General features: G+C 39.4%; 1 protein-coding gene across 1 annotated transcript in view; it reads right to left on the bottom strand.

Annotated features, from left to right (window-relative positions):
- SLC38A9 (solute carrier family 38, member 9) overlaps window positions 1-17888 on the bottom strand; it is a 41473-nt gene that overhangs the window by 3968 nt on the left and 19617 nt on the right. Inside the window, exons 10-12 of the mRNA XM_009326932.1 lie at window positions 14539-14645; window positions 7797-7910; window positions 6323-6471 (exon numbers count right to left, since the gene is read on the bottom strand). Of these exons, the coding sequence (XP_009325207.1) occupies window positions 6323-6471; window positions 7797-7910; window positions 14539-14645 (370 nt within the window). The remainder of the gene's footprint in view (window positions 1-6322; window positions 6472-7796; window positions 7911-14538; window positions 14646-17888) is intronic.

Genomic DNA, 17888 nt, shown 5'->3' with positions numbered 1-17888 from the left:
GACGGACCAAATGTTTACTGCTTCTCTAATATTGCTAAGAAAAGCCAATTAACTAAACTGTTCATAAAGAAGTGTTTGCCATTAAAAATTACTTCCTCTTTCCCCACACGTATGGCAGATTGCAAATCTTACTGTCAGATAGCACAATTGAAGCCAAAAGTTTACGAACACAGAAAACGACGGCACTTCTTCCATTCTTTTTTTGCTGTAATTTATTTTTTTAGCAAGAGGGATTAAAAAGAATGCAGGCTTAGTCATTCAAGAATGTTTTGCAAATTTGGGTCAGTACAGAATATTTTAGCAGAAAACCTGAAAAAAGTCGGAAGTATTTCATTCTGACATGATTTAGAACAGAAGTCGTCATTTTGTAGTTCAAAGTTGTTGTTTTTAAAACATTAATTCTAGCTTCTTATAACTTCAAAAGCAAAGTGGTGCATGTGTGTGTTTGGTGTGAAATGAAAACATTTTTCAGCTTCTTGATCTGGGAAAAAATAATTGGGTTGGGGGTGGGGGGGGAGATGTGTTTTGGCTCAGTTGAAAACTGGTCTTAAAATGCTAGAGCCTCCAAAACAATTCAGTACTTGCAGAGTAGTGCTTTGCAGTTTTAATTGTTACAATTAAGCAGGATCCTCAAGAACAATACCAAAATCAAAAAGTCTGAAAGGATTTAAATCCATCTGTTTCAGGGGAAAAGGTTACACTATATTTCTCCCCTGAACATCCTTGCTCCTTTTTCTACCTTTTTTGAAACAGCTCAAGTTGTAACCATGTTATTGGATAACAGGTGTTTAACCTGCAATCCCTTTCTTTTACCTAGGCAGATATTCATAGTTCATCTCAGCTCCAAGACAGGAAAAACCCTCATTCTTAATGGAGAGAAAGGCATTATCATTTAGAAAAAAGCTATCCTTCTGAATAAAGAAGAATCTGATAATCTAGCTGTATTATTTGAGATAGTATATTTCAAAGATTGTAAGTTTCATGCAGGTGGGCTCCAGGGGGGACAAGCATTTCTCATAGCCTGTGACATTTTAACAAGTTCTAAATTGCTCAGTTTTAGCCTGACACTGGCTTATGGTACAATTAATGGTCACCACACACTGCAAAAGGGCAGTCAGAAAACCAGTATTTTTGGGGGGCATAACCATACCACCTCTGCTTATTATGACTATAGGAAGAAAAGTATTTAAATTACGTTAGAGATCAGAAATGATTTGGCCCCTTTTTACCTAATCACCCTGCTGGCATACAGCTGTTTTCTAAGCAGTGTAACTTTCTTCCTCTTGGTCAATGGCAGCAGAGTTGGGTGGCCCATGCCAAGGCTGGATTGTCCGCCTGGGCAGCCTGACTAGGGTTGCTGCTCTGAGGCACAGGTTGGATTGCCTCAAGGACACTGTAATTCACAGAAGAGGCACACCCACGGCAATCCAAGTGCAGCACACTGTGCTCCGTCTTTTATATTCTGTCCTCAGTCTCAATATTCTCAGTTGGGCAGATGCTCACCTGCATCTTTTCTATAAAGGGAATCACTGCTCACCTGCAAAAATCCCTCAATCCCACAAAAACGATAGTAGGGAGAAGGAAAAAAAATAAAAATCAAGCTTTCCCCTAAGTCTTGCTTTTTTTCCCCATTGCAAGGTTAACCCTTCAGATTGACAGAGTCCAGAAACAACCTGGTATGCCAGAAGATCATTAGAAGGCTCTCCTGCCGAAGTGCTAGTTACAGTTAAGCCACTGAACGACAGTGACCACATATATCTAATTAACTTCAGCATCCTCAAAGTAAGAATCATATTGAAAACTGTGAAACCAAACCCTAGGGCAGAGGATATTTAAAGAAACGAACTGATTTTAAATCCCCTCAGGTCAGATGCAAGGAAATTAGAAGTGCTGGACTCAGCACAGAGTCACAGGGTGAACACACACAATACGGCAAGCAGGAGAGCAAGGAAAAAAGCAAAACAGGATCATTTAAGTGAGAATTTTTGAAAGGTTACTGTATCTAAAAATGCATTTTCTTCCTGGAAATCCCACTCAAGTGACATCAGTCAAAAGACTATGAATCACAGCAGTTAAAAAGCAAGACAGAAGCTAGGTGAAGAGCAGATAACTAAACACGCATGCAAACAGCAGAAACATATTTCATTTTATCAGGAGACGCACATCTGTGGGAGAACTGGCAGGTCTGCTGGGCTACCATGGAGTAAAGGGAGGACAATCTTTAAGGAAAGCCAAGTGATTTCTGTCCATCAGCTTATTTAACCTCCCAGAACAGGAAAGATGTTAAAAAGTTTTAAAAACTGCTGACTGTACAAAGCATTTTATACACGGCATATAATTAATCAAGGGAATTCTCTGTCACAAGTATCACTGTAGCCAAGACCCAATAACAATAATAAAAAAACTAGCTTTCCGTACATCGAAGAAGATCCAGAGTCATGTAAGAAACAGTAGATAAACCACATGCCTCTGGCCCTAAGTCACCCATTAAATGATGCCATTGCAAACATATCTCACTTTAGAAAAGAAAGTAATTTCCCAATACATGACATTTTGGCCTTCGTTTACAACACCAGGGAGAGAAGAAGAGAATGAACAGTTCCTTGGGTTTTATCCCAGTATGTCCCCTTCTATGTTGTAGTCTGTACACTAGCGTACATTTTGCAAAATGAAAGAAGGAATTGGGATGCCTTCTCTTGTTTCTAAATCTTTTGTAGGAAGTACAGAAAGGCTGAAGGCTTTGTGATGATGCCTGTCAGAAGACTACTGTGCCCAGCATGTCTACACACGTATTTGTTTTTACAATGCACAGAGACACAGATGACTGATACTGGTACATAAGAGGAAGGAGAATCCCCCTTCTGAGAAGCAGGGGGGCTTTTGCTCTCCTCCCAACCGCTGGAGGACATAGGATGCTACTCATTTCCTCTATGCTTCAGACAAGCAAGCTGTGACTGTTCAGCTGATCCCTGATGTGAAACCTGGGAGAAGAAAAAGTTATGTATCGTCTGCTTAAGCTTTTAAGTTTGTAGAGGATGAACTTCTTCATCACGCAAGACTACAGGTTATTAGGATACACCATGGCTAAGCACAGCAAAGCATTGTTAGTAGAAAAATAGCACTGCAAAGTATCTAAAAAAGCATGGGACAGAAGACATGAGGATCAGTCTTCAGACAAGAAAAGCTCCCATGAAGTCAAGTAAATGGTTCCTGATTGTAATCCAGTTATAATCCATGGCTTACCAGCAAAAGCCAGGATATGAAACAGGATGCTGCTTTTGGTAGAAATTGCCTTGGATTAGACCGATTGTCAAGACTTAAGAACTACAAAACAGCAAACTAACACCTTGGTGCTTCATCATATCCAGTAACAGATAAATAGTAAAGAAAAAGGAGCTAAAGCAAAGAATCAAATTGACCTGAGCAATACAGTCACTGCTAGGAAATATAAATTATCTGTCAGCCCTCTAAGCATGTGTGTGATCAAGCTATTCAATCAACAGCCAGCTTTAAGATGCATCCATCCAGAATTCCAAGTGTTCCAGCTAATAACTTAATGGCTATCCCTTAACTCCATCCATAGCAGCAGCAGGTATCCACATCTGCAAAAAATTGCTCATATGAAGAAGCCTGGCTTTTAATACCAGGAAGCTTCCAGTTCATGTGAAACCTGCAGCACATCCATATGGAGCAACCCAGGGCTTAAAATGAAGACAGGAAAATTTACAATGGGGACATGGACCAAAGGAGGAGGTGTTTGTTTCGTTTTTTTTTTTTTTTGTAAAAAAAGAAATAATTGGACAATTATAGCCAGAAGGTAAATTTATAACATTCTCTCAGCTGCAAAGGAAACTTCATATAGGAAGGATACATCTATGGAAATACATGTGATTTAGCACATCGAATCACAGGGTTAAATGAGGCTAGGTTGCCAACAAAGATCCTCAAATGCACAATCGATAGGAATTCAGCACACTACCCAATGTGCTGTATTAACAGATGGATGGATATACCATCAGTGCATGCCCCTAAACCCCACTTCCACAACCTGAAAATAAAAATAGGAAAAGGTAGAAAAATCATGTAAACATACAGAATCAGTCACAAAAATACCCATTTTAAAATGTGGGGTTTGGTTTTTGTTTTTTTTTTAATTCTTCTAGAACAGCACAGAACCCCACTTTCTGTTCTGCTCTTTTTCTCCTGCTTCATCCTTTTGGCTCATTACTTACATAGAAATTTTCTCCAGTCAAGTGACTGGGAATATTGCCCTCCATATATACATCTTATGCACACATCTAAGACCTAAAGCTTGAGTCTCTGCAGGTCAGTCTTCTTACTGCCCGAGAACCATTAGCCCTGGACACTGAAGATTTCAATAAAAGCAGCCAAGTTTCTAAAACTATTAGTGGAGTGCTCATTTTCCTACACAAAAGCCATGGAACTTAATATTTCCAGGTAGGTTCTTCAGGGTGGATCAACAGGCTCTCCAGTGAGACATCAGTTTATGTCAGTAAGAGCTACTTCTTTATATTTGCAAAATGTTTCCCCACAAAAGCAGCTCTGGGAAAAACTCAGAATACTGAAATTTTTCCTAGAAAGGTGGTATCAGCACAATGCTACTAAAGGACCTTCGTCAGCTTTAGCTACTGGTGAGAACCAGTCGTCAAAAGACATTATTTTACAACCAGGTAGTAAATCTTTACTATCCTCCCAGAGACAGATCCTGTGCTTGCTACCAGTCTTCAGTTAGTCCCTATTGCATAGAAAAACTAAGGGCTGACCTTGCCGGTTATAAACACGCAGAAGCTGGAGCTTGGAGGTTAGTTGAGATTTTTGTGCTACACTTGAGATACCTGGGATACTGGGATACTAGAGAGGAAGACACAGCCAGCCAGCCAGCATGTACTACCTTATCACTATAGGCTGGAGCGATTCAAGTGGCTTCCTAGAAACCATTTTTGACTTCTCAGAAACTTTAAATACCTCCCTATAGTCTTAAACAAAAAAAAAACCAAAAAAAAAAGTAAGTGAAGCTACCCACAGGACATACTGGAGACAAGAACCAAGCAAGTATTTGCATCATCACGTTCGTCATACCATGAAGCCTTAAAACGGCAAGCTGGAATTAACCTGAGAAGAGACTGGTATGAAGCTGTAGGTTCTAGGGGAGGGCATGAGGGAAATGAAAACCATTCTGGTCAGGGAGTAACTGGAGGGAGGAGATAGGAAGAGGCACATCCACATAATATAAAGGACATGACTATTTCCCAGTGGCTGTGAAATCCATGTTTAGCACTTAAATCAATGGCCTTGTTTCCAATAGTAACTTGCAGTAGTTCCTAAAAATCTCCTCAACGTTGAACTGCGTACAATTTAGCATCAGAAAAAGTAGGCACTTATTTCACTGCCTAATTTTAGGTATCCCATTTCTAGACCTTCTCATACCTATTTTAGGACCAAGAAGAAACCTGAAACTTGGAACGTCGTCTTCCCAGACCTGTATGCTATTGCTGATGCCACAGAGGAAATACACATTTCTTCCTGGGGTGTTTTTTTCCTTTCCTCCATCAACAGTAATTCACAATATAAAATAAGAAACTCAGAGATAAATACCAACTTCTCAGCTGTGACAAATTCAGACAATACTCCAAATATAAATGTCCCAGGCTTTATTTAAAAAAAAAAAAAATCTAAAATTGAAATCTGGATCAGCTCTTCCCTGGAGTTCAGACAGTGTACAAACGCAGGGGTGTGGCTCATCTCTGAAATTAGCATGTGAAAAGCTATTTTTATAAGCATAGCAGCAGGCTAGATAACACAGCTAACAGCTCACTTAGCTATTACTTCTGTTTAAAACCACAGGGATGATTACTAATTTTGTGCAATCAAAACACATATGGCACCCTGAAAGGTTAATATCCAGAGTGTAAGCCCTTCACAGCTTAAAAGACTACTTGATGAAATGTTTCTGGACTGAACAAAATTTTTTCCTGTACAACTTTTCTTTTGCCATATAAATGCATAACACAAAGGAACTGTGTTGACAAAATTCCTCTGTTTATTGACAAAATGAAGAGCTGAAACAAAAGAACCCCCCCATTCTGCTCTGTAGCAGTCTTGATCTGCAGGCAGTCTTGATCTGCAGGCAAGTTTATTTTGCATGCCTGTTCACCCCCGACTCTCAAAAGCTAATTTCACAATGTTTGTAAAGGTACCTAATGCAGCAAAGGAAATCCCCAAAAGCTCAGCCAAATTTCTGACATCAGAAGGCCAGTTAAACAAAGCGCGCCAAGCTCTTGTCAAGGAGTAGACTTCTTACCTTGGGTAAGCATTTCCAAAAAACTGTCTTAACAGCTGAACTCGTGCCAGATAGCCCAACAGTGGGTATACAGTCATCATCTGGAACAGCAGAAATATCCTTGCAACAAATGACATGATGTCATCGCTGGGGAAGTTATCTAGAAAATTCTAAACATAGGAATAATGTTACACTTATCAATGGCGGCTTGATTACACGTATCTGCTGATTTTTAATAGCTGTGTGCAAGAAAGAAAGAAAGGGATAAAAGCCAAGCAACTACAATTGCTAAATGAACTCCTTAACATGAAATACCATCTCCCTCTTTTACAATTGCCTTGCCACCAAATACCAACTAATTTTTCAATATTACAGGGCTGATGTCAGCTTTTATGTTAGCATTAAAGATGGAATTATTTTCCAATCTTCTGAACATCATCAAATATTCAAGGTTGTGGAAGGGCCACCTGATTTTTTAGGCAGATGGATTCATATGCTCCTATTACCTCATATCATATCTAGATATTAAAAACAGTTATTTAATCAGCAAAACTGCATCATATACAAATGAGGAAGGGATCATATGCTACAAGTGGCAACATCTGAAAAAGTAGTATAAGACTTAAGTATCACAGAAATATACAAATGGCTTTGTAAGTACTTAGGATAACTACAGAAAATAAACGGGAAGAAAATCACCTGTCATCTATTATTTAACTGTGGATTTCACCCCATGAAGTTATTTCAAATGGTTCAAAAAATCATTTCATGGTTAAACAACAGTACCAGTTCTAACTAACCTACAGTCAGAGGAAGCCTTTAAATACTGCTTTATTGCTAAATGTTATGCAAGACACATGGAACACCTGGCATAAAATGGATGACCAATTGATAACTCCTATCTTTGAACTAATTTAGGGTGTGGGAATCAGCCTTGCCTATAAGCACGTAAGAGATTAATAGCCTTCACAGGGTGTTTCATGTTGTGCTATTATCTGAAGAACTCTGCTGGCAAGGCTCACCATAGTGTTAGACTCCAAACCCACCCATAGCAAGGATTCCTACCTAAATAAGCTTGCATTTGCATTATATTTCTTTTTCTGGAGTACCTGAAACCAGTCCCACTGAACGGGATTGGTCACTGCACACACAACTAAACATAAACACAATACTTTTCAGGATTAAAGAAGCTGAAGAAATTAAAGCCTCAACTGTTCGCTTGTTCATTTTGGTTCTTTCTTCATCACTTTCACAGAGTTGTGTTGTTTTGTTTTGTTTTTTTACAGAACTATTGGCAACCAGGCCTGAATATAAACGAGATAACACACGCATTACTCATCTGCTTGTGGTACTGTCCATGAGGCGTTAGCCAAATGAGCAGAGTCAAGGACAGATGTGTCTGCCAGGGTGAGTCATGAAGCAGTAGCAGTTCTTTTTTTAATACATATTTTTTAAAAAATCAAGGACAAATATACACTGCAGTATAATATCTCACCTGTTCAATACATTCTTTGGATAGTGGTGGAGAAGGAAAAGATGCAAAAATTATCACTCCAACGTACAGATATGTTAATCCCACCAGGAAGTATGCAATAGAGAGGTCTCTCACCTGAGGAAAAATAAAATCTTATTTTGGCCAGCACTGACACACCAAAACCTCACGAGAAGATTTCTATTGCATTTATTACTGTTACTTTTATATTTATTACTGTTTTATATTTATTACTATTACTTTTACAGTTTTACTTTTATTTTCTATTACTTGAATGGGGACTTCAAATCTGGTCCTGGAGCAGATCAGAAAGCTGCAAGAAGATAACACAAAGTGGAGCTAGACAAGTATTATATATCTATCTACATACAGAAAAGGCACCAAGAAAGAGATACGCTAATAGATGTAACGTTATTGCTGGATGCACAAACATACACTAGTTATTAAAACAAACAAACAAACTCCCTCCTCTACTTTCTTACATTCACCAGAAAGCCCAGCAATGCCATATGTTAAATTTCTTGTCAGGACTAAAATCTTGCAATTAAAGACATCAGCCTACCCAACTGCAGATATAATGTAAAGGACTTTTTTTAAGAAGCTGCTTTGAAACCTAAGAGGATGATCCACACACACTGGCTCCAAACCAGAAGCTAATACATCAGGCTTCTGTATGAATGGAGCGATAATGGAAGACATAGTGAATACACCATTAAATAAAAAATAGAAATAAAACACAAATAAAACAGAAAGGCATAGATAGGCACAGAGGTATATATGTCCTTTAGCGTTAAGGAAACGTTAAATGAAACAACTCTTTCATTTAAAATTGCCTATCCACTTTATTACTGAATTTCTATAAACACCCCAGGTAAATGCACTAAATAATAGTAAAAGATTTTTACAACAGTGCTGAAGCTAGGGTCATAAATCCATATTTAACTACATTACATATACCTAAATATAGATTTAAACCTTAACTTCAATGTTCACTTCTGAAAATTTTGACTATATTTACAAAGTATCTAATATATAAAAAGATTGTCAACTACACAAAAATAATTAAAAGTTTTTAGCAACATTTAGTATTGGAAAATAAGCAGCAAATCTACTCAAGTACTTTATGAGATTGCACAATCCACATATACATCAGAGTGACCTCATAGCAATGTACTTAGTGGGTTATTCTACATCAACTGGTTTTTTTGGAAATAAAGTGGGAGATCATTTATTTCTAGTTATCAACTACCTATATTCCATATAAGCTTATGCTACACCACAAAACACTCATTACTTTATAGCAAACCATTTGTTCAGCTGCTGCTAATTATCAGCTTCTTAAAGGATTACTAGTAATGCTTCAATACATGACCCTATTTTCCTGTGACTGAGAAACAAGTCTTAGTATCTCAGGCACAGCACCAAATTATTAGGACTATATAGCTTCCAGACCAGGATCATAATTATGGCCTCCAGCCAGCTCAATGAGCACGGGCAAACATTGATCACATCTGTGCATGGAAATATTTCCCTAAGTGTTTCTTCACACTATCTCCTTGACAAAAGAAGCATATCCTATACCGTTGTGAGGTCTTCCAAAGGGCAAGGCAGTTCCTGAGGGAAGTATAAAATGCTAGATTACAAGTTTCAAGAAAAGTTCAGAAGGAAGCTGGTTTTTAGTGAGAGAACTGGAATCTCCTCATTTTGCCAGTGCTTTTGGGGTAGAAGACTGATGCCTTTTTCCCATCAGCCTGCAAGAGGCCAATGATATTTCTCATCAGACAACAATGCGCTGCTAACGTGTACCCCAGGGTAGCCCTCATGCCCCCAGCAGCTGCACGCTTCCAGCTGCAACCTCTTCCTCCTGCTGACCAGTTACATGCAGTTGGAAGATGTTTCTCTAGTCTTCATCACTCTCCTCACACTGGTCACTGAGTAAGGACTATCAACGTCCATCAGAGGTTGAGCAATAGTATTTTCTTTAAATTATTCCCAGAATCTCTCCTCAGTGACATGAGAAGCTGTACTGGTTTTTATTTAACAGCTATATCTTCAAAAGCACCAGTGCCCATCCTAAAAACTGGTTTTAGGAATACTAAATCTGAACATCCGGATTTCTTATAGGTATTTATGAGCAACTTCCATTAACTGTAGCAGCCAGAGACTAATCAGGGTAAGGTGGTTTTGCAGAGAGACATGGATTCTCATCTCTTGAAGACAGGACTTGGACAACTTTTCAAAATGCACCCAAGACCTTCTTAAGGCACATCATCTGACAAAACCTGTTTTCACTTGCTTTAAATTTTGTATTTTAGGTGTATTCCTCATGCATAAAGACAGCATAGTAACTCGCAGTTGTTACTTGTACTCAGCCTACATATAAGCTCTAGAACCAACTGTAAAACTATTTTTGCTGTGACAATTACTTGCAGTTGTGAGGGCAAGCAATCTGAAATGAAATTCTTACTGCTTCCTTTGGACTACATTTGATTAAGGGTAGATAGCTGGTGTGCTATTACCTCTGATTATACTAACCAGTTCATGTTCCTACAGTTCTTAAGGGTGTATGCTTTAATCTGTACTGAAACTAAGTTCTGAGATAATTTTGATAATGTACTTTTATAGCATGTAACACAATAGACCCTTGTTTTCAGGTGCTGCCACCATACAAAGAATACCCAGATTTTGATTTCCATAAGCAACAAGAAAAGAAATAAAGACAACTTGAAAACCTGAATTTATTTTTTCTCAAACATCCGTCAGCTCCCTTGCAAACATCTGCTTTTGCATATAAGATGGTCAGCTTTGTACAAGAGCGTGTGTTTGTGCATATAACTGGAACATCTTTTGATTATTGTCCATTACTCTTCAGGAGACCTGGGTTCACTCCCTAATGACCTTGACTATAAATACTTATTTAATAATAATTAAGCATATTAGTAATAAAAAAGCATAATTCCAGATAAAACCAAAGGACACATGGAGAGAAATAAAAGGATTAATTTTAAGTAACAGAGCAATAATCACATTTGTCTATTTTAAATTTTACATTAAGACGTTTGTATTCAGAATGGACATCACTGTGGTGGAAGCTGCCTAAGCATAAAGAATACGGCAGTCCTCACACCTAGAGTTTATAATCTAAGATTCAAATGTAGAAAAAATGGTTGAAAGAAGGAAGTATTTGGGGGATCAGAGTGGAAGGGAAGTATCGAAGATAACATGCAGGTCACAGTCCATGAGGATCACAGCTTGCCACCTGCCAAGCCTTTGTCAAGTATACTTGAACTAACTGGCAGATTTTGAGGTGGAACTTGGAGAACATATGTTAGCTGCAGTTACTGCCGACAAGGAGCTTTTCTGGTCAGATGCACAGGACAAAGTGTTAAAAGTGCCTCTGGAAGAACAGAAAATTGGGTGACTGAGGCTGGCAGCAGCAGCAGAATGAAGGCAGAAATTAACCTCCTAACAAAAGGATGAGTCTGATAAATCTGGTGGAGTTAAAGAAAACTCTGAAAGTACAAGACGTTATATGACACTCATAGACTAGTACCCAGGCGCGGGCTGGATCTGCGGCACAGGACTGGACACAGCACAGTGAAGGCTCTGTGGCTCTACAGATATTTCCTATGTGACACTGAAAAGAACAGGCAACTTTCAGGCCTTGTTTTCCCTGTCGCATACCATGGAGAAAATAGTTCATTTTTTCCTCAGTACCACAGTGAAAGCTAGTTTGTAGAGTTGCTTCTTGAATGGAGAAGCCTATATCAGTGTTTAGTAATTATTACCACATTAGAATAAGTACCATTTGATCATCTCATTTCAGATTGGTCACTTCTCAAAAGAGAAATGCTGCCTCTGTAATATCTCAACAGGACTCTGATCCATATCATAAAAACAGACTTTACCTGTTCAAGCATCAAGGGCAATTGATAACATTTAACAGGATGACAAAAAAGTACTTCACCAAGACGCATAATGCTGAGCATAATTTTGGCTGGAAAAAGAAACCAAAGGTAGGGCAGCATCAATGGAAGCTCACTTTGTTTACAGCGAATAAACAGTCTTTCAATACTGCAGAAAATAAGAACCATCCACAGCTCCATGCCTTCTGCAGCTACCACCTGGACAAAAAACGTCCCCACTCCCAGCCTTTCCCCCAGGCAGGTCCACAAACAATTGTTAGGAGACAGCACTAGCATATTCATGCCTGTAGATCATGCTCTCGGCTTGTGCACCATCTATACAGTTGCTCAGGGAACAGACATGAATCAGAAAAAAAACCCATACAAAAACCCCAACAAATCACCTTTTTGTGGCTGGGTTAGTTTTCTATGCAATCAGTTTCCAAACCAGTTGATTGTGCAGTGCACAAAAACTCACGCTGATAAATACAAGGGGGAGATGGGAACAGGGAGCTCAACTTTGAACTTGCAGACTAAGAGGGCTTCTCCAGGCTGTGCTGCTGACATTTGGCTTACTCCAGTGCACTGCTCTTCTCACACCCACACCACTGTACTGGAATACCAGACAAAGGAATCCTCCCCCCATGTGTGTTTTAGCTTTGGGCAGTGATACACGCCTGTGACCAGAATGGAAGCTAGTATTGTTTTGGATTTCTGACTCCATAAAAGGAATGTTATTGTTTCTCTTACTTTTTTCCACCTCCCCAAAGAGTTGTTCTTATGACCACTAGTTTCAGCAAGTTTTGTTCAAAACTGAAACAGTACTTTTCCAGCTTGCCAAGTTCTGTGCCTTTTCACAGAACTCTGATGGAAGTGACATGTTAACAGGTCGATCCACAAAACAGTGGAGTCTCCATTCAACTCCCCATGAGATACTGACATAAGAAAGCATCTTGTTAATGTAAATCCATAGAAAAAATACTCTCAACACTGTGACTTATCACAGAAGTTGAGACCCCTATACATATGTAAACCTCCCACTTAGTCCAGCAGCTTAGTGAAATAATCACAAAACAGTCAGCTCTTCAAGAGCATCAGTGCTTCATTAACATTTGCAAAGCACTTCTGAGTCCTAGTTGAAAGGCTCCTGTACTGCTACAAACAGGGAAGGAAATCTCTAGCCAAATAAAACTCCAGAAGAACTATGCACAGATTTGGTTTCCCATTACAAACCCTTCCTGACATACTTAAAGGTGCTCTTTCCATGCAATTTGAACACTCTTCTGGAATGGGAGAGTGTTGTCGAGGGCTTGGGATCCATGCTAGGGCTGACTTGGAAATTCAACTTAAGCTCCAGGGAGGGCATTCAGAAAAGCTGATTGAAATGCAGGCAGCAGTTTCTTCCTCCTTAACACAGGAAAAGCAAGCTGGAGAAGATTCCAGGTGTTGCTCTTTGCAACTGATTGCTTGCTCCGATGTAAATGGAGGGGGAAAAGCCACAGGAAAAGTCTTGAAGGTGGCATGGAGACATTAGGCCTCCTCTGCATACAGAGCCGATTGCTGGAGTGACCATGCCTTTAGAATTTGACAGCCACAGCTAAAGAGAAAGAGAAATCTTGCCCTTTTCCACATTGTAAGATTTTCTTAAGAAAATGGAGAAGAAACTTACTTAGTTTTCTTTCTCCAGAGCTCCACTAACCCCCTCTTTAGCTGTTAAACTATTTTCAGAAATGCCCATAAATCCCAAGCTTTCCTGGAGGAGAATTCATGACTCCTTTGCAGACGTGGTCACTTGCAAGCTGGCCTTGGTTCACAGGGACAAAGAAGTAACTATGCAGATTACTAAAGGAAAAGGTCATCTCACTGCATTGGCACATAATCTGCACTTCACCTCTGAATAATCAAATCAGATATATTTTATCTGATGTGTTGTGTAGGCAACTGACTCTAGGTGGCCTTGCTTGAGCAGGGGAGTTGGACAAGATGATATCCAGAGGTCCCTTCCAACCTCAATCACTCTGGGATTCTGTACCAGTTTTTCATATACCTAATATCTAAAAATCTTTGTATGTTATTGTAGTTACTTTCACAGATAAGATTTTAATGAAGCTGGACAAGAATCCTGGAAAGTAGAGAGGAAAAAATTAAATAATCAAAATAATTACAGTAAAAATATACTTTAGGACTCTAACTCTGTATCATGTTTACTCCATTTTGTATTTTATAATGGGAAGATATTAAGAAAGAATGCAGTTCCACCTGGATGAGCAGTACGTAACTTTTTAAAGGGCAAAGGACCAGTCCAAAGGCTACATACCACAAAGGTTCCCAATCCAGGCTTCAACTTTGAGGATCTCCTAAATAGGGTCAGGTTTCCCTATGAACCTTGACTTGGATTGTGACACAAAATTACTGAAGGAACTCTAAGATATTACCTAGACCCCAACATTATTGTTCAGGACTCTGCTAAAATCAGTCCTGTGCCCAATATTCTCCAGCATTTTTCATTCTAAAATTGGTCAGTTTTTCTACAGCCTTACAACATTGTCAAGCCTTCTGCCTCTTGTGTGTAATTTGGCCATTTAATACCAGTCTGACCATGAATACGTCTGGGATGCTCCTAAAGGCTTTCATTTAAATAAATTTGTAATGCATCTGTCACTCGTTGGTCACCAGTGGAAAGTACATAATAACCGGTTTCTTATCAGATCACAAGAGTGAGTTACATTTTCTGAAGCTATTACAGTCCCTGGATTGATTTCAAGAGAAGCAGACAAGGAAAAATTAAGTGTCGCCTGGCACTCTAGATACAAATCAGCACAATCTTGTGAATTACTTACATTGTTTTCTTGATTCCTGTTATTCTGGAGAAGTGTGATGACACAATTGTGGATGAAGAAGGCAAGTGTCAGAACCCCTGTGAGCTGAGGGAACAGAATTCTAAACTCTAAGGGAGGAAAAAAAGTGTTAATAACTTACTTCTTTGAAACAAACAATGCCAAAATGCAGAGGACATACACTGCTGTGGAGTCTACTGGCAGAAACATGAACCTCCATGCTGAAATGGGACAATCTATCTTATCTTTGACCATAGCCAATGCAGATATTTAATCAGGAAGTACAAAATGCATGAAGACAATGGTTACTATGTAACACACTCGCCAGCAAAGTTTCTCAAGAGACCCCAACCATCAAAGATTATTAGGTTAATCTAGGATTTACACATACGAGATTTTCTGCTTCTCAACAGTTTAACTGGAAAGCATTTTTGAGGCAGGAATTGATTGCAGTGAGGCTGTATATCTATTGGTCCCTGAACAGGAAGATGGGGGGAAGGGATCATTTGCTCTGTGAGCATCTGTTGTTGTTAAGAAGTCACTTATGCTACCAGAGGAAAAATGACATCTTTAGATGTTTAAGAGGTTCTGCTTACAAAACAGGGCGTAAAGAAAGGCAGAGCAACTTCCTGTCTTATTATACACCTTACAGCATCTATGAAAAATTTATTTAATTTTTTTGTCTCCGTGGGAATAGCGTTGCTCTGCTTCTTTTATGTCCTGGTTTCGGCTGGGATAGAGTTAAGTTAATTTTCTTCCTAGCAGCTGGTACAGTGCTGTGTTTTGGATTTAGCATGAGAATAATGTTGATAACACACCGATGTTTTAGTTCTTGCTAAGTAGTGCTTACACTAGTCAAGGACTTTTCAGCTTCCCATGCTCTACCGACTGAGAAGGCTGGAGGGGCATAAGAAGCTGGGAGGGGGCACAGCCAGGACAGCTGACCCCAACTGGCCAAAGGGACATTCCATACCATACGACGTCATGCTCAGTATATAAACTGGTGGGAGTTAGCCGGGGAGCGGCGATCGCTGCTCGAGAGCTGGCTGGGCATCGGTCAGCAGGTGGTGAGCAATTGCATCATGCATCACTTGCTGTGTATATTCTATTATTATTATTACCACAATTATTAATCTGTCACCCCCCCGGGGGGCGGGGGGGAGCAGAGAGTGAGCGAGCAGCTATATTGTGCTCAGTTGCCAGCTGAGGTTAAACCATGACATTTTAATACTTGAAGGATTATGTTCACAAGATTGTGCTTCTGGAAGCACTGCAACTAGTCTAGGAATTCACCAGTGTGTAACACCATTAAAGCACCATCTTTGTTGGTATTATATAAGGATATATATACTCTTTAGAGTGTTAATAGCAATTAGAGAACCCTGAGCTAGCTCAGCTTCTGGAAAGCACCCAGCAATACAGCAATACGCTCATCAGAGGCTCACAAACCCTTACAGATCAAACCACAGAGAGCTCCATGCAAACATATTTAAACCAGATTTCTCTGAGGTGCTATGAAGTCAGCAAGGTAAACACACTCCAGGCAATTAATGAAGGGCTCATCCAGGTTCAGAGAATATGCTTTCCCTAGGGCTGGATTCACTGTATCTTCAATACCTAACTAGAATGATGCGCTACTGATAGAATTGAGAGTGCAAGCGACTTTTGGGCTTTTTTTTTCCATCCACTACTTTAATCTAAATAAAAAAAATCAAACTGACAGATTCAGAATCTCTTTCAGCGCTGCACTTCTCCCATCACCGCAACAATCAGCAGTAGCTGGATTTGTATGCATTAGCTACATGCTTTGTCTGTCTCCTAGCCGTACTAGTTGCATTGCCAAAATAATCAAACTACTGTGTGCTCCACTTCTTAAGTGACCCGTGGCACACATGTCGTGCTATAACTCATTTTACACTACAACTGCTTAATAGATCTTGGACTTGAACTTCAAGATGCTTAAAACCTGACTTCTTAGACTTAGGTGGTTTCCAGTTTACATGGGTTTGCTAGTGAATGATAGTTTGGGCAAATTTTCTCCTGTACTCTCAGGAAGAGTAGATACGAGGCCATGTGAGCATTTGAAGACTGTCTGCTGGGGCAGTTCAGGTTAAAACCATGTTTCCATGCTCGCAATGGAGCAAGACCAAACACTGTGGTCTATCTACTGACCAAGCAGCACATGCTTGAGTACCATTTCTACTTCCAGATAGCATTAAGAATAATGCCATACAAAGAAAATTAGGTCATTAACACAGATGCTAATCATCCAATACTTTGAAATCCAAATTTTTACACTGGAGACAAAAGTAGTTTGTTAGTCCAAAAATTCTGCTTAAAAGTAAATGCAGTGATGGAGGAAAATAGATAGCATAAATAGCACTGTTACAGAACTACCTACATCCATCTGTAAGTTTGTACTTATGCTGCAGTAGTCAGGAGGATTCTTGGGGATTTACAGGATGATAATCCAGTTCATCCTCAAAGCATCTGCTTTGGTCTTGCACAGTCATACTCAGCAAAAATTGCCTGGCTTTGAAGACTCAGCCAGAAAGGACAATTTTTTTTTTTTTTCTCGGTGACTTGACCAAACTGAAGAAACTGTTTTACATAGCCTTGCACTAGTCATTCAGATCTTGAAATAGGGTTCTGAATGCCTGGCTGAGATGAGGAAGGAATGACCTTCAGCAGTTATGGGAAAATGAACAAACAGATTTGATGATAGCTAGGGGGGCTGGGGGGCGGAGAAGGGGAATACTGGGTTTTGAGCCCACCTCTTTGCCAAATGTACATGCAATACACTAGCTAAGCTGTTTATTCTGCTTGTTATTGTGCCAGATCAATTTCAGTTCAACTAGAGAGCTGAATCAACCCCAAGGGAGTGGTAGAAGATGACAAAGAATAAGTAGCTGCAAGACCACTGCAACTGTGATGTGAACACACTTAAATCAGTTGAATTTCATATCAGTAACTTTACTCAGCTAACTACTATCTGTAGTTTACTCACCGAATTGTTACTCTCGTTGCCACAGTGTGTTACCATGACTCCACAAATTAGATCAGATTCTATTAGAAACACCCAACAACTCTGGTGTTTCCCTTTTTGATCTCATTCTTGCTACAGTAATTCAAACCCCATCCTAATGTTTTAAGTTATCCCTGTTTTCTTCTTCAATTCTACCTTATTGGACCTAACAACAGTTTGCAACCCATGTGTGAAACTGTTAGTACAGTGCTTATTGTGACTGGGACACTAAAAACGCACAAACCAACAGAAGAAACCCCAAGAAGGTGCATATCTCTGAATTTTGCCTTAAGTAAATAAGTAACTTTTAAAGAAAGCCAAAATACTC

The sequence above is a fragment of the Pygoscelis adeliae genome, unplaced genomic scaffold (assembly GCF_000699105.1).
Source record: "Pygoscelis adeliae isolate BGI_AS28 unplaced genomic scaffold, ASM69910v1 Scaffold116, whole genome shotgun sequence".
In the NCBI taxonomy this organism is placed as follows: Eukaryota; Metazoa; Chordata; class Aves; order Sphenisciformes; family Spheniscidae; genus Pygoscelis; species Pygoscelis adeliae.
Note: the sequence above shows the minus strand (reverse complement) of the source record. Positions and strands in the feature narration are given on the sequence as shown.